Source organism: Eucalyptus grandis, chromosome 10 (assembly GCF_016545825.1).
Source record: "Eucalyptus grandis isolate ANBG69807.140 chromosome 10, ASM1654582v1, whole genome shotgun sequence".
Lineage (NCBI taxonomy): Eukaryota > Viridiplantae > Streptophyta > Magnoliopsida > Myrtales > Myrtaceae > Eucalyptus > Eucalyptus grandis.
In genome coordinates, this window is record NC_052621.1 from 7,232,355 (window position 1) to 7,260,219 (window position 27,865).

At 41.6% G+C, this 27,865-nt stretch overlaps 3 protein-coding genes across 4 annotated transcripts; 1 reads left to right on the top strand and 2 right to left on the bottom strand.

Moving 5' to 3' along the window:
- Positions 1–2,381: 2,381 nt before the first annotated feature.
- On the bottom strand, positions 2,382–4,604 carry LOC104439375 (UPF0481 protein At3g47200). Of its 2 annotated transcripts, none has more exons than XM_010052451.3 (2): positions 4,541–4,604; positions 2,382–3,762 (listed from the first exon to the last, which is right to left on the bottom strand). In XM_010052451.3, the coding sequence occupies exon 2, from the start codon at positions 3,758–3,760 to the stop codon at positions 2,465–2,467; it is 1,296 nt and encodes a 431-aa protein (XP_010050753.1). In that variant the 5' UTR covers positions 3,761–3,762; positions 4,541–4,604; the 3' UTR covers positions 2,382–2,464. The 2 variants fall into 2 exon arrangements, with proteins under 2 accessions (XP_010050753.1, XP_018726309.1); XM_018870764.2 differs by having other exon boundaries at positions 2,382–3,915; positions 4,541–4,577.
- Positions 4,605–19,358: 14,754 nt separating this feature from the next.
- On the bottom strand, positions 19,359–21,541 carry LOC104439374 (UPF0481 protein At3g47200). Its single transcript, XM_018870608.2, has 2 exons — positions 21,473–21,541; positions 19,359–20,693 (listed from the first exon to the last, which is right to left on the bottom strand). The coding sequence occupies exon 2, from the start codon at positions 20,689–20,691 to the stop codon at positions 19,396–19,398; it is 1,296 nt and encodes a 431-aa protein (XP_018726153.1). The 5' UTR covers positions 20,692–20,693; positions 21,473–21,541; the 3' UTR covers positions 19,359–19,395.
- Positions 21,542–25,932: 4,391 nt separating this feature from the next.
- On the top strand, positions 25,933–26,514 carry LOC104439373 (glycine-rich protein 1-like). The gene has a single exon (XM_010052448.2). The coding sequence runs from the start codon at positions 25,933–25,935 to the stop codon at positions 26,512–26,514; it is 582 nt and encodes a 193-aa protein (XP_010050750.2).
- The last annotated feature ends 1,351 nt before the right edge of the window (positions 26,515–27,865 follow it).

Consider the following 27,865-nt stretch of genomic DNA (forward strand, 5'->3'; position numbering starts at 1 on the left):
ATTAAATAAACGGGCTACACCACGATCGTCAGCATAAAAATCTGGCTACTAGCCATCCAAGTCGAATTTCCAAAAATAAATAATTAAATAATTAATTTCGAAAAATAATATTTAAATACAAGAAATTCAATTTAACTTAAAATAAAGCCCGATTAAACAAACGGACTTTGCCACGGTCATCAGCATAATATTCCGGTCACTGGCCATCACTGTTGAATTTTTGAAAAATAAATAATTAATTAATTAATTTCGAAAATTAATATTTAAATGCCAAAAATTCCACTTAGGCCCGACTTATCAAATTGAAGCCCGATTTGGGTCGGGAAAAATCCCAAGGCACTTCCAATAATTAGTAGACCAACCTTAAGCATAATTAGCCAACTAATCCAAGATTAGTGAGATTACTCACCAAATCACGCGCAAATCGGATCAATCCGACGGCGGTGACGCGAGGAACGAAACTTCCCAAAGCACGGCTCAGGTTTGGGGCTGGGAAACGGCCCAAAAGCAGGCCCGAAGATGCTGAAACCCACTCCGTGGGTCTGCTGGACGGAGCCGATCGGGGCTGCTCCGGCGGCTAGGGCGGCGAGGGAAAGCCGGCGGAGGGCGAGGGGGTCGCGTGGGTGGTCCGGCGGGGCTAGGCGGTGGCCGGAGGTGGCCGGACGGTGGCTGGTCGGTGCGGAGCAGAGGCGAACAGCGGCTGGTTCGCGCGGCCTGGGCGTGCGCTGACGGCGGACGGCGGCAAGCGCGCGGGCGCGGCGCGGGCGGCGGTGCGGCGGTGCGGCGGCGGGACGAGCGGCGAGCGGGCGGCGGTCGCGGCGACGGAGCTGCAGCTTCTAGTCTTCCTCCGCTTCTGGTTCGCTCGAACGGAAGGGGAAAGGAAATGTCGAGGGAGAGAGATGAGAGAGAGGAGGGGAGATAAACATTGACTGGTCAAAGGGGAAAAAGAAAGAGAGAGAGAGAGAATGGGTGGTGGGGGCAATTCGCACGAGGGGGAGGGGAGAGGAGAGAGGAGAGAGAAAGAAAAGAGAGAAAAGAAAGAAAGAAAAGAGAGGGAGAGAGAGGAAAAAGACAGAAAAAGAAAAGGGGAGAGAGAAAAAAAAATAAAATGCATACTTCCTTTATGCAAATTTTCCTTTTCTCTTTTCCTTTTTCTTTCTATTTTCTTTTGATCTTCAATTTTCTCCCGATAATTTCTTTATTGAAATTTTGGACTCGTCAATAAATTGACGAGTGATGAGACAAGATCCTAAAAATAAGAATTATGACGCGCTTAAAATTCGATTCCGAAATCGAGTTCAATTTCGTGGTTAAAATCGATCGACGTGATTTTAGCTCAATCCAACCAATTAGGTAGCTTTTAGGGATTTTACGGCCGATACATCCCTTAACGGCTTCACCCAATAGGTTAGTTAACTCGTGAGTGATCAGTTCAGAGAAAAAGAGCCATAGGCACGTTAACGAAATGCCCATTTCACTTTATCGAAACGGGGTCGAATTTCAGGATGTCACAATGAAGCTATCGTCCACGGTGTTTGAGATTTGGGTATTTGAAGCCTACTCCTTAACTCGTTGACTATGACCTATTCGACGAAATCCATCCATGGCATTTTCATAAAATAGGTCCACAAAGCGTTCAAACTGAATGAGTGTTGATATAGTTTACACCTCTTATTTGTTCATTAATTGTTAACCACGATTTCGAGTGTAATTGATGGTGGTGGGTGATGAGAAAAAATGACGCGGAGCTATTTATCAGTGATTATTCATGATGATTTGTTGGGTCACATCTCGCTTCCTTATTCATAAGCCATGAGTTTTTCCAAAGTTCGTGATAGTATGAAGATAGTGATTTCACTAAGTGTGAGTTAGGTGTGAGTTAGATTCTTTGATGACGGTCTAGTGATAGATGGACCGACATAACTCGCGGTGAGAATACTTGGTAGTGCTTTGCTTGAACGTGGAGAGCATTATCTATTGATTAAAAGTTTTAAATATTCTGAATTTAATGTTCAGTTTAAGAAAGGCGATAAAACACTGAGTAAGGAAGAAGAAAAGTACATGGAGAAAGAGGAGAGAGTGGAGGCACAGACCTTAGTTGTTATTTTTAGGAAGTTTGGGCTTAATTCTAGTTATAGTTGTATTGATGTTTTTGGGCTTTGATCTGCTTTGATGGAGGCATTGGATTGTTGATGAGTTGGGCTTAATTTGCTTTTAAATTGGGCTTGAATAGCGCATGGGCCGTATTCGGACCGTGCTTAAGGGCCCGCCCCACGTCTCCTTCTTCCAGAATATAAAATGATTTTTAAAAAATTAATTTTAAAAAATTCAAAAATTTTAAAAGAAAAAAGAAGGAAATAATAAATAAAAAAAAGACAACAACAACAATGAGGAAACGAAAAAAAAAAATAGAAAAGAATTAGCGAAATGGAGAGAAGTTGGGCGAGGTTCATTCCGACGGGCATTACTTGTGCCAACGGAACAATCGCCCTGGGTCGCCCGCGTAAACATCCATCAAGGAACACGCAGTTTGCAACAAGGTGAGCACGAGCAGCACCGCAGCGGCAACCACGGAGAACGCGGACCACGGGTTGCTGAAGTACTCTCGGTAGAGGATGACCTTCCACCGGTACCGGGCGGCCTTCCACTGGTTCCACGGGTGCCTGCTGTACTCATTCAGTTTCTGACACAGGTCTGAGTAGAGGAACTCGCTGGAGTCCCTCATGGTCTCCTTGTACAAGCTGTTGAAGAGACTGGCCACGTCTTCCTTGCTACCGAGCCGATTTTCCAAAATTCCGCAGCTGACTAGAATGTCGATGTCTTCGGGCGTGTCGATGAGGCTGTCCATGAGAATGGCGTAGCTGGTGATGTACTTTTGCACGAGGTGGCACTGCTCGTACGCAATCATGTTCCTAAACCACGCCTCGGTCCACTCGTGCACAACCACGTGCCGCATCCAGAGGGTCTCAGCCTCGAAGTGGACATCGGGCAGGGAGGAGTTTTCCTTGCCTGGTTTGAACTCAGCACCGGCCTCATGCAGCTCCTTTGCACTCCGAGTCAGCTCGAATTTCTTGCCATGTTTGTACCTCCCACCCCGTGGGAACGAGGGCAGTTGCAGGGCTCGCACGTAATCCACCAGGTGCTTCATCTGAAAGCTCGTGCTTGCAAGCTCATGCCCGTGCAGGACGTCTTTGAAGTACTCGTAGCTAAGCTTGAAGAACGTGACAGTGTTACTCAATGCGGTGAGATTATAGAGAATCTCGAGGACAAAGAATGGGACTTGATTTTCCAGGAGCAGGAGGTCGTGGAATACGGCGTTGCTTATCCACTGCTTGTTGAATATTTCGTCGTCCTCGTCTCGGTGCTCGAGGTAGCGGCTTCTTATGAATAGCTCAACTACAAAAACTGCGTCCACTAAGATCATTTCCACGAGCTCCTTGCTGGCTTGGGTGAGATTTTCTTGGTAGCATTGCCGAATGCGGTCTTCCAATTCGCTGATTATTCTGATACAAGCTGGGAGGTCAGCCTTGCTGCGGTGGAGGAAGCCTTTCAAGTACCTCAGTTTGGTCGCCATCAACTGAATTGCTGTCTTTTCACGGTGGAATGGCCCGATGGAGATAACTTGAGGGGTGTAGGCCTCCGCATTTGCTCTGCGCAACTTCTCAGGCACTCGATATATGCAACACTCGATGGATCCGGTAGTCAAGTTGTGCATCTTCCTCTCTATGGTTACCGCAACTTCCTCGACGATCTGACTCATTTCTAAACAAGTGAAAGAAAAAAATTACAAGCCCATGAAACTAGAGAGTGAAAGGGTACATCTGATATTCTCGTTCGTGTCACAGTAATTTAGTGCCTAATGACGAGAATGAATTAAGCACATCTTCTTTTTTCCCATTAAACAGGACTCGAGACCTGTCAAAAAGAAAAACAAAGCCAAAAAACAACATGAAAATGATGTTTTTTTCTTCTTCTTTTTTCTAGTAGAACAGAAAACATGCCCGTTTCGCGATGCATTCAATCTGTTCTAGAAATAGCAGAGGTCTACATTGACAGAATAACGTGATTGGATTTTGATTGTCATGAAGAAACCCCTGCTCTCGAAAGATTTTACCTCGGGCACTTTGCCGTGTTTTTGCCATTGGGCAAATCGGAAAAGTCGTTCACTTTGAGGAGGCCTTACGCCTAAACTAGTTGAGGAAATATCTAAAGAATCTGCGAAGCTTGAGAAATGAATAATTAAAGACCGTCAGCTACCTTGATCTCCCAACAACGTGCAACGAAGACAATTTGCCGTTAAAATCAGGTGGTCGCAAATCATACAAGATCATAACTCCTATAAATTCTACTGGAACACGCATAATCCAACCTTCTATTTCTTGGCTATTCTATGGGCAATTAGTAATGTCGAATGCATACATAGTTTTTGTCTATTTGATTCGAAACGAAGTGCAGCATGCGGTCACTAATCATAATGCTCTATGTCTGCAAAAGAAGCACCGTGTTGAAAGATATTGAGAGAAAAACAAAGAAGGCTTACCTGAGATTCGAGATCAAGAATTCGTTCTCCCTTCTTGCCGTCACGGGAGAAATCCCGTTTGCTTCCCAGAATATATAGTGAGAATGCATGCAAACTGTCGCTACTGGGGGCAAAAGAAAGATCTGATATTCTTTAACCTTTTATGAAGCATTATTATATTATGCACACAAAAGGTTGTCTGGCCATTATTATTAACCCCATGAAAAAGTATAAGGGGTAAAAACACAAAAAAGAGTCATTTGTTTTCTTTGCCACTAAGTCGAAAAGATCTCCTCTTGGTCCAACTTTTTCTACAGTGTCAGAGAAGTTCGTGATGCAGAAAAAGCGAATATATACTTTGGTCACAATTAAACTGCAACTACGAAGCATCCTTGTTATTCCCAATGAGACAACAGCAAAAGAAAAATTCTTCTTGGCGTAATGTTTCTTCTAAGACTCTTTCTATGGTTACATTAAACACATCACTAATTTAGGGCTTATGATGGGGATTAGCTCCCCTGGGCTTATTTCGTACCAATAAACAGGAGTGTCAGGAACCGAACCGAAAACCGAACCGAACCGAACTGAAAAATTCGATTTTTTTCGGTTCGGTTCGGTTTTCGGTTCGATTCTCATTAAAAATTGATAATTTTTTATTGGTTCGGTTTTTATCGGTTAACCGAACCGAACTGAACCACAAACCGATAAAATTAAAATTCTCTCCTAAATCCCGTCTCCTCTGGCTCTCTCTCTCCCTCGGGGCTTCAGGCCAGCTCCGATTCTTAGCTTTCATTGCTCGAAGAGGCAGGCTTCCTTCTTCGACCCTCTCTCTTCTTCCCCCACCAACTCTCTCTCTCTCTTTCTCTCTCTCTCTTGCCACCAGCTGCTCAAATCATTACTTTGCTTTAGATCTGCCTGGGTTCTTGCTCTTCGAGTCACGGACCCCTGTTGTTGTTGTTACTTCAGTTGATCGGAATTCGGACCATTCGATTTGAGGCAGGGGAGGTTTTGGGGGCAATGGAATTGAATGTGGAAGATGCGACGTGTCTGTGCGCGCTTGCTGCGAAGTTTCTTGAGACTGGTCAGCCCAAAGATTCAAAGAAGTGAAACGAAAGAGAGGAACCAGACATCAATCAACGGGAGCCCAACACTCGCGCTGCGATTCCATCGAGGATGGCCACGGCGAAGGCGGCACGATCGCGGGGGACGCCGGTGAAGGAGAACGGCGCGAAGCTGGAGGAAGGGCTCACCGTCTTCAATTCTGAAAAGTTCGACGCCAAAAAAACCGAAAACCAAAACCCAAAATCTAAAAACCGAAAACCGAAAAACCGAACCGAACCGAAATTTCGGTTCGGTTCGTATTCGGTTCGGGTCTTATTCAGTTCGGTTCGGAAGTTTTTTTTAACGGTTCGGTTCGGTTCGGAAGTTTTTTTTAACGGTTCGGTTCGGTTTTGAAGTTTTTTTTAACGGTTCGGTTCGGTTTGGTTTTTCAATAAAACCGAACCAAACCGAACCGTTGACACCCCTTGGCAATAAATGCTCTAACTTATTTATAAAAAAAAGAACATTATGACAAGTTTCTTTGGTAATAAATTATTTAAGGCTAGAATTATATACTTCATTAATTTGTTCATTCTAATTCTTGAACTCTTTTTTTTTTTTTTTGGTGCAGCTAAATCCATGAATTGTAAATTCCTTTGTTTAAGTTAGTCATTCTGTCAAATACATGAACGGAAATGCTGACATGGAACTGCGTCGACACCACTTCGATACATAGATATCCATGTCATTTGCACTCACCAAAGAATTGAGCGAAGGCTGCCCTCTTGCAAGTCTGTGGCAGGGGACGCAGCCCTTGTAGTTGGAGTGGCAAGTTTTGTTTAGAACTTGCAAGTTCTAGGGTGCGAGTCAGTTTGATTTACGTGCTCGCCAGTGTAGTTATGGCGGACATTGATCAGTTGGCTTTCGCCGTGATTCAGTTTATAGATCATATGCCAAGGTATTATCCGTGCAACATTTTGGGGGACTTTAGCGACTTGGCATGCACAAGTGCGTTTTGGGGACTTTAGGTTTGAGGAGCGGTTCTGCTGCTGAGGATGGTAACTAGGATCCTAGTGTTAGGGTCCAAAGGTTTTCAAGCCCAAAGACCTAGCAAGTAGGTCGTGATAACCTATAAATCACCCAGTGTTCTAGAATCTTTTTTATCTAGAGTTTTTAGGGAGACTCTAGAATGTTCCAAGGGTAATAAGGGAAATGTACACATGGTATTCTAGGGTAATCTTGGGGATAATATAGGAAATATGCACTTGTATTTTAAAGACTTTTCATCAATTCACTGTTAAATTGTATTGTAGATTGGCAATTGCAATTGAAGGGATATTTATATAAATAGGGCTCACCTTCCTCTCATTTGGATTACCAAGAGATGTAAACACAAATTGAGATTTTCTCTCTAGAACTGCTTATGTTGTTTTGAGTAAGGCTGACTTTGGAAAGAGCTTCCTAAGGATGTACGGATAAGGAAAAATTATAATAGCCCATAACAAGTGGAATCAGAACCCATAACAACGTGATCGTTCCAATATGATCAACAAGGCGGTAAGGTCGTCGATGAACAAGGTAGAAAGGTCGAGGATCAACAAGCCACCAAGGTTATACTGACCATTCAACAAGCAGTAACGCTGCTCTGCTCTATTTCAAAACTTGAATCCACAAATAAAACATATGAGATTCAATCGGTGGACCATCAATTGGCAGCAATAAGCATTTCATATCTCAAAGCCTCGACAACTAATAGAATTCATCAACAATTATGGTATATCTCAAAATCTATCGAACAGTTTCTACCATTAGCATATCTCATTATCAACAAGTCAAATTAAAATACTGGACTCCACATAACAAGCTCAAAGCAACGAGATTCGAGTCAAGATCCATCAATCATCAGCGATAAGGATCAGACATCTTGAGCCTATGAACGTCAAATTTCAGTACTCGCCTTCAGCTCATCACATCTCAGAATCAACTAGTCAAATTCAAAATTACCAAACCAAAAATTATGGGGACAAAAAAAACCTCTAGCGACTCGATTTCAGGTAGCAAATTCATTAATTACCAATGATAAGGATCGGATATCTTAACGCTGAAGTAATCATCAAGAATGGACTCGTCTCTATGATTGAGCGGATACCGTAATAGATCCCACTCTAGGACGAAAGGTAATGGCGTGGTGCCTTAAGAGACGGTGAAGAAAATAACAAGAGTTGGATGGGTGAGAGGGCGCATGGGAAAGTAGAGGTAATCAGTTCTAAGGTGGGTAGATTCCAGACCTGAACCCTATATGCTACCGCGTTATAACCGGTTCCCCATTTTTTGGATCATGTATCCTACCATATTTGTACTGAAACCTGTTTTGGAACTTACCCTACTTTTTCCGGTCTAGTTCCAGGGTCTACCTTGTTTGTATTGGAAACTGTTTTGCAACCACACAATATCCTATACGACTTCAAATTTTACATAAATACGTGAGAAAACAACAACATAATCCTCATAATTTGTATTGAAACATTAATTACATGTAATCAATCAGTAAGTACATGAACTTTTTAACTAAACAAAGAACTAAGGACCTATAAGCCTAATTATCATAAACTCAAGACGCCTACATGTGGAAGCCCAAGCACCATAATGCCTACTCCCATTCCATTTCTTTGAATTGAGAAGATAAAAGAGGAGTTGAAGACAAAGAAAAGATGAGCAATCGGCATGGCCCACCCAAGCACCAGAACGCCTATAATTGGATGCCCAATGCCGGTGTCAAAATCAAAGGGCCTGTTTGTTTGTGTTCTTGGCCCGTGTTTATGAACACAATTCCTGTTTTTTTGTTCCCGAGAACAAAAAAAGAATAGAAACGCGTTTATTTGGGTTTTTACTCAAAATCTATTTTTTGTTCCCGGAAACAAATTTGGAACAAAAACAACAAATAAAAAAAAAACTTGTTTCTTGTTTCGGAATACTTTCAAGAAACAATTTTTCTCTCTTTGTTTTTTTCTTCTCTTTCTTTTCTTCTTTTTTTTTTCTTCTTCTTTTTTCTTTGGCCAGTGGCCGGCGACTAGCCGTCGAGGGCCGGCGACCTTGCCGGAGTGTCGCCGGCCCCGGGCGAGGCCACGAGCCCTCGTCGGCTGGTCGCCGGCCATGGCCGAGGCCAATGACCGGCCAAAAGGAAGGAAAAATAAAAATAAAAAAGGAAAAATAAAATAAAAAAATATTAAAAAATTAAAAGAAACAAAAAAAAAAAATTATACAAGTTTACCAAACGTGTTCTTGTTCTTTTTCTATTCCAAGAATAAGTTTACCAAACGCGTTCTTCTATTAAAAAATTGTTCCCCGGAACATAAATAATTTTTTTTTTAATTTCTATTCCCTTGAACAATTTTTGAATAGAAACGTTACCAAACGAATCTAAAGAGATTATAAAACCCCCACCCCAAAAAAGCGAAAAACCCTACAAAAAAAAAAAAAAAAAAGAACAAACAATTTCAAACTCACCTTGCTTAAGTTTGTGCTATTTGGGCAATAATGGCAAATCTCACGACAATGAGACAAGAGGCAACAACGAGTTAGGTTGCGTTCCTTCAGGCTACAATGCCGATGGTGGTGACAATGATGGTGGTTGGGCATACAGAGAGAGACTAAGAGAGAGAGGCGACTGAGAAGGAGGCAGATCATGTGAAGAGAGACAGAGAAAGACAAAGAGACGGAGAGAATAGGAGAGAGGGACGCAACTAGGGTTTCTTTTTTTTAACATTAGTAAAAACCGGTTCCAAAACCAGTTCAATTAGTCTAGTTTCTAGGAGGGCTTTTACTTGGAACTGGTTCTCAAACCGGTTTCAACTTATTCCCAAAAAATGGAACTGATTGCTAGACCAATTCAAATAGGAACCCGTTCCTAGACCTGTTTTCCTAACGGTTTGGTCTGGTTCCTAGGTAAACCCGGTTCGATTGTGCACCCCTATGGGAAAGGGTGATGAGGAGAGGGTGAGGCGCAAATGGGTGAATGAGAACATGATTGGACGAGTTTTGTGGCTGACTGCTAGCCCAAGAGGAACAACTGGGGAAGGCCTCATGTGGGGGGGGAGAGGAGGAGAGGCCTTGAAGGTGTTTGGGTGCTTTGACAAGATATTTTCATATTCCACCAATCTTTTCATTGTGCATTGAACTCTACCACTTTAGGTAAACTAGACTGTTCAAAGACATCTTGTCTCTTTCCTTCCAATCAAAATTAACAATTTTTAATGGAATGATTAAATCGAATAAAAAAGTATATAGTTCAAGAACCTAGATGGACAAAAAAAAAGATTCAAAGATTAGATTGAGCAAATTAAAAAGTTCAAGGACAAGCAATGCTTGGCAAAAGTACCCAGCAAGTCGTAAATATATTGCATTGATGCTAATTTAATCTCAAACCTTTCAATTGAGTCAATTTTATCCTAAATTTTTTCATATTTTTTCCAATTGAGTCTGTCTAACCAATTTTGGCAGGAAATCATTAGCGTGGACACTGACCATGGCCATCCCACATGGCATGGTCGACGTTGACATGTATATATTTAAATAATATTTTAATTTTTTATATTTTCTTTTCTTTTTAATTAATTTTTTTTCTTTCATTTTGGTGAGCAAGGACCAACAAACCCTCATCAACAGCTAGCGAGGGTCGCAACCCTCACCTAAGCCCTCACCGGATCCGGTGAAGGTCTCCTCACCTAAGGCCTTTGTTGATATCATCGGCCAAAATCAAAGGAAAAAAAGAAAAAAATAATGATAACATTTAATTAAAATTTTATTTTTAAAAAAATTGTAAAATTGTCCACATTAGCGTCATCCATGTCACGTAGGACGGTCGGCATCCATATCAGTAATTTCTAAATTGGCCAAAATGACTCAATTGGCAAGTTGTAAAAATATTTATGATTAAATTGGCATAACTAAAGTTTGTGATTAAATTAACACCCTATAATAGACTTAAGATTTTTTTTTTTTATACTTTTCCTACCGACCCTTTTATCCCATAGGCATTTAAGTGAGAACATGGATGAAACATGTAGTTTGACCAAGACGATAAAAAAAAAAAAAACTGGTTTTTCTCCTCATTCTTAACCTTGCTTTTAGCTACATCTCATGGCAAATAATAAAATAAAAAATCCAAAAGATAGAACTAGAAAAAGTTTTGTACGAATTTATTTCGATAATCTTGGGGAATCGTTATAAAGACTTAGCTTACTTTTTCAAACACAATGCAAGAGAAAAATTATCAAAAAAAAAATATAAACGTATTGTACTTGTACCCATTTAATCATAAATTTTTCAATTTGGCCAATTTAGTTATAAACATTTTGATAATTTGCCAATTTAGTTCTAAATCTTTTAATTGTGCCGATTTAGTACTAAGAATTTTAACTGATATGCCAATATAGTTCTAAATATTTTAACAATATGACAATTTAATCTTTATGGTCAATTTGGGCTCAAAATCATTAACATGGTAGTTTAATTAGCACTGACTATCCTACATAGCATGACTGATATTGATATGAATAATTCTTTTTGTTCTTTTCTCTTTGTTTCTTCTTTTCATTTTTCTTTCCTTTTTTTGTTGACCCTGGTCTCAACCCTCACCAGCCATAAGCGAGGACAACGAGGGCTGTGACACCCACTTTTGGCCTATGCAAGGGTCCACACCTCACCTAAGCAAGTAGGGCCTAGGATAAGTGAAAAAAAAAAGACAAAAAAAAAGGATAAGTACACTAATGGTGCCAAAAGTTTCCGCCGGATCACTTAAGTGCCAAATCGGAGGAAAAACGATCACTTTGGTGCTACCGACGACAGATTCCGGCCAAAATGATTACGTGGCTTTTATATTTAAAAAAAAAAATCAAGAAGCCTTTTAAATGACGTCGTTTTCTGTCTTCCTTAAGAAAACGACATCGTTTTGCCATCCTACGTGCATAGCCTCACAAAAACAACACCGTTTTTTTTTTTCATTTTATTTGGAGATTGAAATTAGGGTTTTTTTGTCCGCCATTGTTCGTCCGCCATCGCTCGGCCCCGTCCCTCGGCCACGTCACTTGGCCGCCGTCCCTCGGCCACCGTCGCTCAACCGCCATCCCTCGACCTCCATCGTAGTTGCTTGCCACAGCAAGACAAAAGAAAAAAAAAAACGAACAGAAAATCTCGAGAGAGAGTGAGGTGTCAACGATGAGGGCGGAGGAGGGGATGGCGAGGCCACGGCTGCTGCCTTCGTAGCAGCTGGCTTAGCCAACAACCTCCGTGGCGTTCCAAATCTTCGCGGCTACCATTGGCCGGATCACTCGTGCTTCTGGAGATTCTTCGAACTCGTGTTTCCTCTGCACCCAACGATATTCCTTGTGAAAAGGCGGTGGTGGGGCTAAGATTCAGGCATTTGAAAGGTTGATAAGGTGATTGAAAATGGGGGAAAACTACCGGGGGAGGGCGGAGGCGAATGCATGGTTTCTTTTCTGGAAAATTACTGATGTTGCTGGTTTTGCGCTATTGGTGTTGCTAGTTCTGCGCTGCTGGTGTTGCCGGATCTGTTTAGGGAAGAAGACGAATCTATTCGGGGAAGAAGACGACACAAAATGGCGTCGTTTGGGAATTTAGGATTTTGAACTAGGGGGAAAGACACAAAACGGCGTCGTTTTGGTATTAGGATGCTAAAACGACGTCGTTTGAAGGCCTAAGTGATCTAATGGAAACTCCGGCGAGCCACATCAGTATAAGAAATTAATAAAAAAAAGGCCACGTCAGATTTCCGGCCGATCAGATCGGCATTAGCACCAAAGTGAGCGTTTTTCAAAATTTTTGGCACTTAAATGATCCAACGGAAACTTTTGGTACCAAAGTGAGTGCCGTACACAACTTATGGCACCATTAGTGTACTTATCCAAAAAAAAAAGTATAATAAAGTATAAATAAATAAATAAATAAGAAAAATTTTAAACAATTGTCCATGTTAGTGTTAGCCATGCCTTGTAGGATGGCTAGAACTAATAATATTGCCATGTCAATGATTTTAGGTCCAGATTCGAAACCTTTGTACACCATGGCGAAAATTAAATAAGTGATCTCTGATAACTAAGTTTGGAATCTTTTGATACTTCAATTAATTGTTGCAACGGCTCATAAAAGTAAATTTTTCCAAATTTGAAAAGACATTTACATCTGATAACTTTCTTCTTCTTTTTTCTTGAACGTGTCAAATGTATCTAGTTGTTGCCAAAGATTTTTCTATATTTCTATTTCAAAGGCATGAAGAGAAAAAGACTTCATAAGAGCAAACTCATTCAACGAAAAAAGATAGATAAATAAATAAATTAAGATTGAACTACCTCTTAACATTATGCATACTGAATAGCATATCTGTTGTCTTTCTAATTCCTTTTACTTCTCTCTTTTCAAACAAAAGCAGTATTTTTCCCTCCTGACTTCCTTATACACTAGAAAAAAGCTTCATTTTACACCCTGTTCATTCATCAATATTGGAAAAATAAATAAAATAAATAACATCGTTAGGATCTTCCAGTAACTCAAGTTATGGCACTAGGGAATTTTTCTGGGTGTAAATATTTTTGCAAAATATATGAAGTAACCAGTTTGTTTATTATAAATAAATTTATAGTTGACAGCCAAGAGTGAAATTTACACTATTATACCACCTGGATTTTGTTGAAAAAGAGAAAATTGAACCCACCGGCAGCAATTATATGAACAAGAAAAGGCTTCCGTCAGTATCCAGCAACGTCTCAACTTTGATTACAATATGTTTTAGGAATAAAGGCGTGGGGCCTTCAACTTTTTGGATTTGCACAACGTCGTCGTTCAAGAGCGTTTGCAATTTAAGGATTTTCAAATTTGCAAATTATTAATTTTTCTGTCTTAGACAAAAATATTGATGTGACAGTTAAATAGCTGTTAAGTGCTGACATGGCAGCTACAAGCCAATGTGGCACTCACGTGACTTTACAAATTTAAAGAATTAAAAGAATTGAGTTAAGGATTCTGGAAGAAGGCAATTAAAAATTAAGATAAAGGTTAAACCATATTTAGCTTCCTCGAGCCGCGGTGGTGTCGCCCCACACATCAACCAAGGTACATACCTTTGTGGAGAGAGAGAGAGAGAGAGAGAGGGGTCTTGCCCTCGCCCTCACGGAACCCCTCAGCACACAGTGGTGAGTAGGGGTGAGCAGTTCCCGGTTCCTCACAGGTTCCGCTTGGAACCTGAAACCTACCCTCGGGTACAGGTTTCTCATTTTTTGGAACCTGGAACCTACCCATTAGAACAAGAACCTAGAACCTACCCTGTCACAGGTTCCAGGGTCGGTTCCAGGTTCCAACAGGTTCTATTTTTTTTTTTTTTTGGTTTCATTTTTAGTTTAAAAGAAAATGGAAATGAATGCAGCAATAATAAACCTTTTTGGATAATTTTCCCATCACTAAGCATAATTCTCTTATGTCTGCAGAAGGAGCACTGAGTTGAAAGTTGTTGAGAGAAAAACAAAGAAGGCTTACCTGAGATTGGAGATCAGTATGTTCTTCTTTCTTGTTGTCACCGGAGAAATCCCGTTTGCTTCCCAGACTATATACCGAGAAACCATGCAAACCATGAAAACAACAGCTATGGAGGGACAGAAGAAAGATATGATATTCTTTAACCTTCTATGAAGCAATATTATCTTGTGCGCACAAAAGAATGTCTGCCCATTACTATTAACCCCAAAGAAAAAGGGGAAGGGGAAAAGAACACAGAACAGAAAATTGGTTACTTTGCCATTGAGCTGAAAAGATCTCTTGATCTAACTTTATCTAGACCGTTAGAGAAGTTTTTGATGCAGAAAAAGTGATAATACTTTGGTCACAATTACACTGCAACTGTGAAGTATTCAAGTTATTCTCAATATCGCAACAGCAAAAGCAAAATTCTTTCTTGGCATAATGTTTGTCCTAAGACTTTCTCTATGGTTCCATGTACCCATATCCCTAATTTAATAAGGCTTATGAAAGGGATTAGCTCCCCGTGCTTATTCCGTATCAATAAATAGTCTTATTTATAATTTAGAAAAAAGAACATTATGACAAGTTTCTTCGATAATAAACGGTTTAAGGCTTGAATTATATACGTTTTCAATTTGTTCAATTTGATTCTCGAACTCTTCTTTTTTTCTTCTTTTTTTGGTCCAACTAAATCCTTGAACTATAACTTCTTTTGTTTAAGTTAGTCTTTCCATCAAATATGTGAACAGAAATGCTGACATAGAATCGTGTCAATGCCACTTCATTACATGGATATCCATGTGACAAGTGTGACACGACCCTTGTAGTTGCAATGGCAAGTTTTGTTTAGAACTTGCAAGTTCTATGGCCAGAATCACAATCTGATTTACGTGCTCATCGTGTAGTCCTGGCGGATGTTCATAAGATGTTTTCATTCATTGTATTCTCCCCCGGTGGTTTGGAGAATAATTTAGTGAGATTCAGTCTATATATTGTATTCTAAGCGCAACTTTTTGGGGGATTTTAGCGACTTGGCATGTAGCACATGTGCGCTTTTGGGACTTCGGGAAGCTTCTGAATGAATGTCGAAATGAATGTCACGCCCCGATCTTCGGGTATGCACACATCCTTCTTATTTGGTTGATTTTATAATGCGATATCTCAGGACTAGTATCGCCGACCCTTTCTATTATTAAGCACATGCGGAAGCAGTTATAAATCCCCAGACAATAAAACAATGGGATAGAAAAGCAGGGCCATAATTTCATATTGAAACTTATAACCAAACTTTTATACAAAACACAAACTAGAGTACTTCACAACTTTTTACTCTATCTCTATTCACATCAAAATGGAGATCTCAAAAGAAGATAGAATCTCAGTCCATCCGGGCCGTACTCAAGGCCCCTCTCGGGATTATCTTCTTCTTCCAAAATTCTTCTCCTCAGGTTTTACCTCAGAGTTCTCCCACTCAGATTCCTCCTCCTCAGCTTCTCATCAGGGTCCTGAAATGGTTTTCCCCAAACTGGGATGAGACTACGTCTCAGCGAGTTCTACCCCACTAAGCCCGATTAGATAACCATTATACTAAAGGCTGCCTAAACACGCATAGGGCAGAAGACGTACCTTGGCCTCATATCTCACCTGCAAGTCAGTACAATTCATAATAAGCACCCAAGCAATCATATCGCCGATCGAAGCATCGATCAAATCGACCTAGTCGATTAAATGCCAACAAGACCACTCACGGTCATTTTCATTCAGTCAATCAATTCACAGCATCAAATCAAAGCAATGATCAATCGACCTCGTCGATTACATGTCAACAATGACCCTTCCCAGCCAATTCAGTTCAATCAGTCAATCCATCACAAACGAATCAAACCATAACAATGATTTCATCTACACTTGATAATTAATCTCAACATTCTCATTCAACATTCCCACTCAAATATAGGCTCAAGGCGCTAGAGGTGACCCCAACACGAAGTCTCGTCATCGCGCGGCACTTAGTCCTTGACCACAAATAACAGTAGTATAAGGCGCTAGAGGTAACTCACACGAAGTCTCGCTATCGTGCAGTACTTAGTCTTTCACTACAAAGGCAATAGTGTAAGGCGCTAGAGGTAACTCACACGAGATGTAGCACTTAGCCCTTTCCTATGCATTACAATACTGCAAGGCGCTAGAGATAATTCCCATGCGACTCAGGTCGCCATGTAATACTTAGTCCTTAACTACAATAAGCAATGGTATAAGGCGCTAGAGATAACTCACACGAAGTCTTCTACTTGTGTAGTACTTAGTCCTTTACCTGCTCATGATCCATTGGTTTCCCTCAACACAACACACATCACATCAACTTCCAATAATCATCTTACTTCAACTATAAGCCAACACACGATTAATCCCTCGCGGCCCAATGACATTGTGCCGCGCATTTAAATTCCTCAATTCAAATAATGTCGTGGCCTAAGTTTTTGTATTAAAAATACCCGATAAAATATCGTGCGTGAACACACGGCTGGCCTTAGTCAAAATATAATATTTTCCTTTCCATAACTCCCACATTTTCTGTAGTCCGCTCAAATAGATTTGGCATTATCAACCGATGCCTGGTTATTTTTCAATTAATAACCAACGATTTTCCAATTAAAAAATAATTCCCAACATTCGCAAATAATTCAATTCAACGCAAAATAAAGCTCCATTAAATAAACAGACTTCACCACGACGATCGCCACGAAATTTCGGTCGTCGACTAACCCAACTTTAATTTCCGAAAAAATAAATAAATAATTAATTAATTTCAAATTTTAATAATTAATTACAATAAATCCAATTTAGCTCAAATTAAAGCCCAATTAAATAAACGGGCTACACACGATCGTCAGCATAAAAATCTGGCTACTAGCCATCCAAGTCGAATTTCCAAAAATAAATAATTAAATAATTAATTTCGAAAAATAATATTTAAATACAAGAAATTCAATTTAACTTAAAATAAAGCCCGATTAAACAAACGGACTTTGCCACGGTCATCAGCATAATATTCCGGTCACTGGCCATCACTGTTGAATTTTTGAAAAATAAATAATTAATTAATTAATTTCGAAAATTAATATTTAAATGCCAAAAATTCCACTTAGGCCCGACTTATCAAATTGAAGCCCGATTTGGGTCGGGAAAAATCCCAAGGCACTTCCAATAATTAGTAGACCAACCTCAAGCATAATCCAACTAATCCAAGATTAGTGAGATTACTCACCAAATCACGCGCAAATCGGATCAATCCGACGGCGGTGACGCGAGGAACGAAACTTCCCAAAGCACGGCTCGGGTTCGGGGCCGGGAAACGGCCCAAAAGCAGGCCCGAAGATGCTGAAACCCACTCCGTGGGTCTGCTGGACGGAGCCGATCGGGGCTGCTCCGGCGGCTAGGGCGGCGAGGGAAAGCCGGCGGAGGGCGAGGGGGTCGCGTGGGTGGTCCGGCGGGGCTAGGCGGTGGCCGGAGGTGGCCGGACGGTGGCTGGTCGGTGCGGAGCAGAGGCGAACAGCGGCTGGTTCGCGCGGCCTGGGCGTGCGCTGACGGCGGGACGGCGGCAAGCGCGCGGGCGCGGCGCGGGCGGCGGTGCGGCGGTGCGGCGGCGGGACGAGCGGCGAGCGGGCGGCGGTCGCGGCGACGGAGCTGCAGCTTCTAGTCTTCCTCCGCTTCTGGTTCGCTCGAACGGAAGGGGAAAGGAAATGTCGAGGGAGAGAGATGAGAGAGAGGAGGGGAGATAAACATTGACTGGTCAAAGGGGAAAAAAGATAGAGAGAGAGAGAAATGGGTGGTGGGGGCAATTCGCACGAGGGGGAGGGGAGAGGAGAGAGGAGAGAGAAAGAAAAGAGAGAAAAGAAAGAAAAGAAAAGAGAGGGAGAGAGAGGAAAAAGACAGAAAAAGAAAAGGGGGAGAGAGAAAAAGAAAAATAAAATGCATACTTCCTTTATGCAAATTTTCCTTTTCTCTTTCTTTTTCTTTCTATTTTCTTTTGATCTTCAATTTTCTCCCGATAATTTCTTTATTGAAATTTTGACTCGTCAATAAATTGACGAGTGATGAGACAGATCCAAAAATAAGAATTATGACGCGCTTAAAATTCGATTCCCGAAATCGAGTTGATTTCGTGGTTAAAAATCGATCGACGTGATTTTAGCTCAATCCAACCAATTAGGTAGCTTTTAGGGATTTTACGGCCGATACATCCCTTAACGGCTTCACCCAATAGGTTAGTTAACTCGTGAGTAATCAGTTCAGAGAAAAAGGGCCATAGGCACGTTAACGAAATGCCCATTTCACTTTATCGAAACGGGTCGAATTTCGGGATGTCACAACGAAGCTATCGTCCACGGTGTTTGAGATTTGGGTATTTGAAGCCTACTCCTTAACTCGTTGACTATGACCTATTCGACGAAATCCGTCCATGGCATTTTCATAAAATAGGTCCACAAAGCGTTCAAACTGAATGAGTGTTGATATAGTTTACACCTCTTATTTGTTCATTAATTGTTAACCACGATTTCGAGTGTAATTGATGGTGGTGGGTGATGAGAAAAAATGACGCGGAGCTATTTATCAGTGATTATTCATGATGATTTGTTGGGTCACATCTCGCTTTACTTATTCATAAGCCATGAGTTTTTCCAAAGTTCGTGATAGTATGAAGATAGTGATTTCACTAAGTGTGAGTTAGGTGTGAGTTAGATTCTTTGATGACGGTCTAGTGATAGATGGACTGACATAACTCGCGGTGAGAATACTTGGTAGTGCTTTGCTTGAACGTGGAGAGCATTATCTATTGATTAAAAGTTTTAAATATTCTGAATTTAATGTTCAGTTTAAGAAAGGCGATAAAACACTGAGTAAGGAAGAAGAAAAGTACATGGAGAAAGAGGAGAGAGTGGAGGCACAGACCTTAGTTGTTATTTTTAGGAAGTTTGGGCTTAATTCTAGTTATAGTTGTATTGATGTTTTTTGGGCTTTGATATGCTTTGATGGAGGCATTGGATTGTTGATGAGTTGGGCTTAATTTGCTTTTAAATTGGGCTTGAATAGCGCATGGGCCGTATTCGGACCGTGCTTAAGGGCCCCCCCACATCTCCTTCTTCCAGAATATAAAATGATTTTTAAAAAATTCAAAAATTTTAAAAGAAAAAAGAAGGAAAAAAAAAAAAAAAAAAAGACAACAACAACAATGAGGAAACGAAAAAAATAGAAAAGAATTAGCGAAATGGAGAGAAGTTGGGCGAGGTTCATTCCGACGGGCATTACTTGTGCCAACGGAACAATCGCCCTGGGTCGCCCGCGTAAACATCCATCAAGGAACACGCAGTTTGCAACAAGGTGAGCACGAGCAGCACCGCAGCGGCAACCACGGAGAACGCGGACCACGGGTTGCTGAAGTACTCTCGGTAGAGGATGACCTTCCACCGGTACCAGGCGGCCTTCCACTGGTTCCACGGGTGCCTGCTGTACTCATTCAGTTTCTGACACAGGTCTGAGTAGAGGAACTCGCTGGAGTCCCTTATGGTCTCCTTGTACAAGCTGTTGAAGAGACTGGCCACGTCTTCCTTGCTACCGAGCCGATTTTCCAAAATTCCGCAGCTGACTAGAATGTCGATGTCTTCGGGCGTGTCGATGAGGCTGTCCATGAGAATGGCGTAGCTGGTGATGTACTTTTGCACGAGGTGGCACTGCTCGTACGCAATCATGTTCCTGAACCACGCCTCGGTCCACTCGTGCACAACCACGTGCCGCATCATGAGGGTCTCAACCTTGAAGTGGACATCGGGCAGGGAGAAGTTTGCCTTGCCTGGTTTGAACTCAACACCGGCCTCATGCAGCTCCTTTGCACTCCGAGTCAGCTCGAATTTCTTGCCATGTTTGTACCTCCCACCCCGTGGGAACGAGGGCAGTTGCAGGGCTCGCACGTAGTCCACCAGGTGCTTCATCTGAAAGCTCGTGCTTGCAAGCTCTTGCCCCTCCAGGACGTCTTTGAAGTACTCGTAGCTAAGCTTGAAGAACGTGACAGTGTTACTCAATGCGGTGAGATTATAGAGAATCTCGAGGACAAAGAATGGGACTTGATTTTCCAGGAGCAGGAGGTCGTGGAATACGGCGTTGCTTATCCACTGCTTGCTGAATATTTCGTCGTCCTCGTCTCGGTGCTCGAGGTAGCGGCTTCTTATGAATAGCTCAACTACAAAAACTGCGTCCACTAAGATCATTTCCACGAGCTCCTTGCTGGCTTGGGTGAGATTTTCTTGGTACCATTGCCGAATGCGGTCTTCCAATTCGCTGATGATTCTGATACAAGCTGGGAGGTCAGCCTTGCTGCGGTGGAGGAAGCCTTTCAAGTACCTCAGTTTGGTCGCCATCAACTGAATTGCTGTCTTTTCACGGTGGAATGGCCCGATGGAGATAACTTGAGGGGTGTAGGCCTCCGCATTTGCTCTGCGCAACTTCTCAGGCACTCGATATATGCAACACTCGATGGATCCGGTAGTCAAGTTGTCCATCTTCCTCTCTATGGTTACCGCAACTTCCTTGACGATCTGACTCATTTCTAAACAAGTGAAAGAAAAAGATTACAAGCCCATGAAACTAGAGAGTGAAAGGGTACATCTGATATTCTCGTTCGTGTCACATTAATTTAGTGCCTAATGACGAGAATGAATTAAGCACATCTTCTTTTTTTCCATTAAACAGGACTCGAGACCTGTCAAAAAGTAAAGCAAAGCCAAAAAACAACATGAAAATGATGTTTTTTTCTTCTTCTTTTTTCTAGTAGAACAGAAAACACGCCCCGTTTCGCGATGCATTCAATCTGTTCTAGAAATAGCAGAGGTCTACATTGACAGAATAGCGTGATTGGATTTTGATTGTCATGAAGAAACCCCTACTCTCGAAAGATTTTACCTCAGGCACTTTGCCGTGTTTTTGCCATTGGGCAAATCGGAAAAGTCGTTCACTTTGAGGAGGCCTTACGCCTAAACTAGTTGAGGAAATATCTAAAGAATCTGCGAAGCTTGAGAAATGAATAATAAAAGACCGTCAGCTACCTTGATCTCCCAACAACGTGCAACGAAGACAATTTGCCGTTAAAATCAGGTGGTCGCAAATCATACAAGATCATAACTCCTATAAATTCTACTGGAACATGCATAATCCAACCTTCTATTCTCCGGCTATTCTATGGGCAATTAGTAATGTCGAATGCATACATAGTTTTTGACTATTTGATTCGAAACGAAGTGCAGCATGCGGTCACTAATCATAATGCCCTATGCCTGCAAAAGAAGCACCGTGTTGAAAGATATTGAGAGAAAAACAAAGAAGGCTTACCTGAGATTCGAGATCAAGAATTCGTTCTCCCTTCTTGCCGTCACGGGAGAAATCCCGTTTGGTTCCCAGAATATATAGTGAGAAAGCATGCAAACTGTCGCTACTGGGGGCAAAAGAAAGATCTGATATTCTTTAACCTTTTATGAAGGATTATAATATTATGCACACAAAAGGTTGTCTGGCCATTACTATTAACCCTAGTGAATATATACTTTGGTCACAATTAAACTGCAACTACGAAGCATCCTTGTTATTCCCAATGAGACAACAGCAAAAGAAAAATTCTTCTTGGCGTAATGTTTCTTCTAAGATTCTTTCTATGGTTACATTAAACATATCACTAATTTAGGGCTTATGACGGGGATTAGCTCCCCTGGGCTTATTTTGTACCAATAAATGCTCTAACTTATCTATAAAAAAGAACATTATGACAAGTTTCTTTGGTAATAAACTATTTAAGGCTAGAATTATATACTTCATTAATTTGTTCATTCTAATTCTTGAACTCTTTTTTTTTTTTGGTCCAGCTAAATCCATGAACTGTAAATTCCTTTGTTTAAGTTAGTACTTTTGTCAAATACATGAACGGAAATGTTGACATGGAACTGCGTCGACACCACTTCGATACATAGATATCCATGTCATTTGCACTCACCACAGAATTGAGCAAAGGCTGCCCTCTTGCAAGTCTGTGGCAGGGGACGCAGCCCTTGTAGTTGGAGTGGCAAGTTTTGTTTAGAATTTGCAAGTTCTAGGGTGCAAATCAGTCTGATTTAAGTGCTCGCCAGTGTAGTTATGGCGGACAGTGATCAGTTGGCTTTCGCCATGATTCAGTTTATAGGTCATATGCCAAGGTATTATCCGTGCAACATTTTGGGGGACTTTAGCGACTTGGCATGCACAAGTGCGTTTTGGGGACTTTAGGTTTGAGGAGCGGTTCTGCTGCAGAGGATGGTAACTAGGATCCTAGTGTTAGGGTCCAAAGGTTTTCAAGCCCAAAGACTTAGCAAGTGGATCGTGATAACCTATAAATCACCCAGTATTCTAGAATCTTTTTGTATCTAGAGTTTTTAGGGAGACACTAGAATGTTCCGAGGGTAATAAGGGAAATGTATACATGGTATTCTAGGGTAATCTTGGGGATAATTTAGGAAATATGCACTTGTATTTTAAAGACTTTTCATCAATCTTCACTATTAAATTGTATTGTAGATCGGCAATTGCAATTATAGGGGTATTTATATAAATAGGGCTCCCCTTCCCCTCATTTGGATTACCAAGAGATGTAAACACAAATTGAGATCTTCTCTCTAGAATTGCTTATGTTGTTTTGAGTAAGGCTGACTTTGGAAAGAGCTTCCTAAGGCTGTACGGATAAGGAAAAATTATAATAGCCCATAACAAGTGGAATCAGAACCCATAACAACGTGGTCGTTCCAATATGATCAGCAAGGCGGTAAGGTCGTCGATGAACAAGGTAGAAACGTCAAGGATCAACAAGCCACCAAGGTTATACTGACCATTGAACAAGCAGTAACACTGCTCTGCTCTATTTCAAAACTTGAATCCACAAATAAAACATATGAGATTCAATCGGTGGACCATCAATTGGCAGCGATAAGCATTTCATATCTCAAAGCCTCGACAACTAATATAATTCATCAACAATTATGGTATATCTCAAAGTCTATCGAACAGTTTCTACCATTAGCATATCTCATTATCAACAAGTCAAATAAAAATACTGGACTCCACATAACAAGCTCAAAGCAACGAGATTCGAGTCAAGATCCATCAATCATCAGCGATAAGGTCAGACATCTTGAGCCTATGAACCGTCAAATTTCAGTACTTGCCTTCAGCTCATCACATCTCGGAATCAACTAGTCAAATTCAAAATTACCAAACCAAAAACTATGGGGACAAAAAAACCTCTAGCGACTCGATTTCAGTTAGCATATTCATTAATTACCAACGATAAGAATCGGATATCTTAACGCTGAAGTAATCATCAGCAATGGACTCGTCTCTATGATTGAGCGGATACCGTAATAGATCTCACTGTACAACGAAAGGTAATGGAGAGGTGCCTTAACAGACTGTGAAGACAATAACAAGAGTTGGATGGGTGAGAGGGCGCATGGGAAAGTAGAGGTGATCAATTCTAAGGTGGGTAGATTCCAAACCTGGATCCTATATGCTACAGTGTCATAACCGGTTCCCCTTTTTTTGGACCCTGTATCCTACCATGTTTGTATTGTAACCTATTTTGGAACTTATCCTAATTTTTCGGTCCAGTTCCAAGGTCTACCTTGTTTGCACTGGAACCTATTTTGCAACCACACAATATCCTATACGACTTCAAATTTTACATAAATATGTGAGAAAACACCGACGTAATCCTATTAATTTGTATTAAAACATTAAGCACATATAATCAATCAGTAAATACATGAACTTTTTGACTGAACAAAGAACTAATGACCTACAAGCCTAATTATCATAAACCCAAGACACCTACACGTGGAAGCCCAAGCACCATAATGCCTACTCCCATTCCATTTCTTTAAATTGGGAAGATAAAAGATAAGTTGGAGACAAAGAAGAGATGAGCAATCGGCGTGGCCCACCCAAGCACCAGAACGCCTATACTAGGAAGTCCAATGCCAGCGTCAAATCAAAGAGACATTAAAAACCCCATCTTCAAAAAATCGAAAACTTTATCACGACAAAAAAAAAATCGAAAACTTGACAAAAAAAAAATATCAATTTCAAACTCACCTTGCTTAAGTTTGTGCTGTGTGGGCAATAATGGCAAATCTCGAGACAGCGAGACAAGAGGCAACAACGAGTTAGGTTGCGTTCCTACAGGCTACAATGCCTACGATGGTGACAATGATGGTGGTTGGGCGTATAGAGAGAGACTAAGAGAGAGAGGCGACTAAGAAGGAGGCAGATCGTGCGAGAGAGAGAGAGAGAGAGAGAGAGAGAGAGAGGCAACTAGGATTTCTTTTTTAAACATTAGTAAAAACCAACTCCAAAACCAGTCCATTTAGTCTAGTTTATAGGGGTGTGTATGGTTCGGGCGGGGGGTTCCCGACCTAGAACCGAGAACCGCCCGCTAAGGACCGATTCTGAAAAATTGGAACCGGGATCCACCCGTTTGTTGCATGGATCCACCCGAGAACCAAACCGCCGATCCGGTCCAGTTCCCGAGTGGATCCATGGAACCGATCTTAATGCGAAAATTTTTGGTTTTCAACATAGAATGGTCGCGAAACAATTTTGGTTTCTCGGACCGCCGATCTGGTCCAGTTCCCATGTTTTGAGCTCTGAAATTCCAAGTTCCAATCTCCAAAAACTAAAACAATAATTAATAGATAAATGCTCAACATTAAATAACAGTCAGCTACACGTGAATGACAAAAAAAAAACTAAGTGCGGTGGGGGAAAAAACCCTCAAGATGACTCATGGATCTACCTCATAATCTTCACCAACATCTGCCATTGTTGACTCAATTTCCATGACTTTCGGAGGTGCAACAACAGAAGTCGCAACATCTTTGGGGGCCACATTTTTTGCCAGAGAATCTGTCCATGGAAAGAAATCACAAGCTCCATGTCCCTGTGTTCAAGCCAACACAAGTTAGATAAACAACAACCAAAAGTGCAATCTTGTGAGTACCAGATGATTAGAACCAATGTCAAATAAAGGAAGCAACTCAAAGAGTTGATCCTTAACATAACAAACGAAGAAGAAAGGTGGCTAATTGGGACAATCAAAGAACCTAAAAATGGAAGGGAAGTGGAGTTCATATTCATCAAAGAGAGACTCGCACAATCTACCTCATAGTCAAAAGAGGATTTGTTGAGATGATTGTTATGGAAAGTTAGACTTGTACTACAAGTGCAATAACATTTTCTACTCTATGCAGCAGTATATAGCTCATAAAAAACACACACAACTATCAATTGTCAACCCGCTAGCCATGCATCAATATTAGGCACATAAAACTACTTATAACAACAACTCAAGTGAATCCAAATTTGAAGAGGGCCATCAGAAATGAAAAAAAAAAAACATCTTCTAGAAAATAGTTGAATGTAGCTAATACTTAATAGCCTTCTGAGGTGAAATGGTGACTTCCCATTTCTTTGCCAACAGCCAAAAATATTTCCCACGACCATGAGCATAGAATTTATTGACAATCAAACATACAAAAAATCAAAAAACATAGCAAAAGGGAAAAGCAACTTAGGATTCTACAAATTCAAGCATGAGCACCGTTGAAGACAAAGCACCAAGATGAACAGCGATCAATTCCCAAAACAAAGACTCGAACTTCACCTATTGGGTAATTAAACCGAAGTACAAGTTCATAAGCGGAAGATGAATCGAGAGGCAAGCTGGAAGCTGATAATCGTACCTTGTTGAGTGACGAAAAAGGGGCTTGATCGAGATGGACAGTAGAGGTGGACGAGCAGCGGCTGTGGCGGGTGGCGACCAATGCGAGGGGGCGGACAGCAACAAGGGGACGGACAGCAGATGCGGAGGAGCAACGGCTGTGGTGGGTGGCGACTGGCGCGAGGGGGCGGACAACAGAGGTGAAGGAGCAGCAGCTGTGGTGGGTGGCGACCGGCGCGAGGGGGCGGACAGCAGCGGCGGAGGAGCAGCAGCGGCAGCGTCAACGCTTAGGGAGGAATCAAAGATGAAGGGACCGAGCGAGAGGGCGGACAACGTGAGGGGGGACAACGAGGGTGGAGGAGCAGCGGTTGTGGCAGGTGGCGACCGGCGCGAGGGGGCGGACAGTGGTGGAGGAGGAGCAGTAGCAACGGCAATGGCATCAATGCTCTGGGAGGAATCGAAGACAAAGAGATTGAGCGAGGGGGCGGACAGCAACGAGGGGGCAGACGACAGAGGCGGAGGAGCAGCGGTTGTGGCGAGTGGCAATTGGTGCAAGGGGGCGGACAACGGCGGAGGAGGAGCAACGGCGGCGACGTCGACGCTCGAGGAGGAATCGAAGACGAAAAGAAGAGACTAAAGAAGAAATAGAGAGAGAACCGAAGACAATGAAACCGGAAGAGATGAGACGCGAATTAGGGTTTCGTTTAGGATTTTTTTTTTTATTAAAAAGGTGTCGGTCCGGTCAGGGTGGGCAGGCGGGCGGATCCGCCCACGGAACCGGGAACCGAACCGGTTCCCACCGGTTCCCAACAATTGGAACCGGGAACCGGACCGGTTCCCTCAAGAACCGCCGGTTCCAGGCAATTCCGGTCCTATTCCGAGCGGTCCAGGCGGTCCCCGGACATTTTGCACACCCCTACTAGTTTCTAGGAGGGCTTTTACTTGGAACCAGTTCCCAAACTAGTTTCAACTGATTCCCAAAAAGTGGAACTGATTGCCAGACCAGTTCAAACAGGAATCCGTTCTTGGACCTGTTTTCCTAGTGATTTGGTCCAGTTCCTAGGTAAACCTGTTTCAATTGTGCACCCCTATTAGAGAGGGTAATGAGGAGAGGGTGAGGCGCAAATGGGTGAATGAGAACATGATTGGACGAGTTTTGTGGCTGATTGCTGGCCCAAGAGGAACAACTGGGGAAGGCCTCGCGTGGGGGCGAGGCCTTAAAGGTGTTTGGGTGCTTTGACAAGATATTTTCATATTCCACCAATCTTTTCATTGTGGCATGGAACTCTACCACTTTAAGTAAACTAGACTGTTCAAAGACATCTTGTCTCTTTCCTTCCAATCAAATTACCATTTCTTTAATGGAATGATTAAATAAAAAAAAAAGTATATAGTTCAAGAACCTAGATGGACAAAAAAAAAAAAAAATTCAAAGATTAGATTGAGCAAATTAAAATGTTCAAGGACAATCAACACTTGGCAAAAGTACCCAACAAGTCCTAAATCTATTGCATTTATGCCAATTTAATCTCAAACCTTTCAATTGAGTCAATCCGACCAATTTTGGTAGAAAATCATTAGGATGGACATTGACCATGGCCATCCCACATGGCATGGTCGATGTTGACATTTATATATTTTAATAATATTTTAATTTTATATATTTTTTTCTTTTTTATTAATTTTTTTCTTTCATTTTGGTCGTAGGGACCAACAAACCCTCATCAACAGCTAGCGAGGATTGCAACCCTCACCTAAGCCCTCACCAGATCTGGGTGAATGTCGCCTCGCCTAGGGCCTTTGTTGATGTCATTGGCCAAAATCAAAGGGAAAAAGAAGAAATAATAATAACATTTAATTAAATTTTTATTTTAAAAAATTTGTAAAAATTGTTTACATTAGCGTCATCCATGCCACGTAGGATAGTTGGTATCCATATCAGTAATTTCTAAATTGGCCAAAATGACTCAATTGACAAGTTGTAAAAA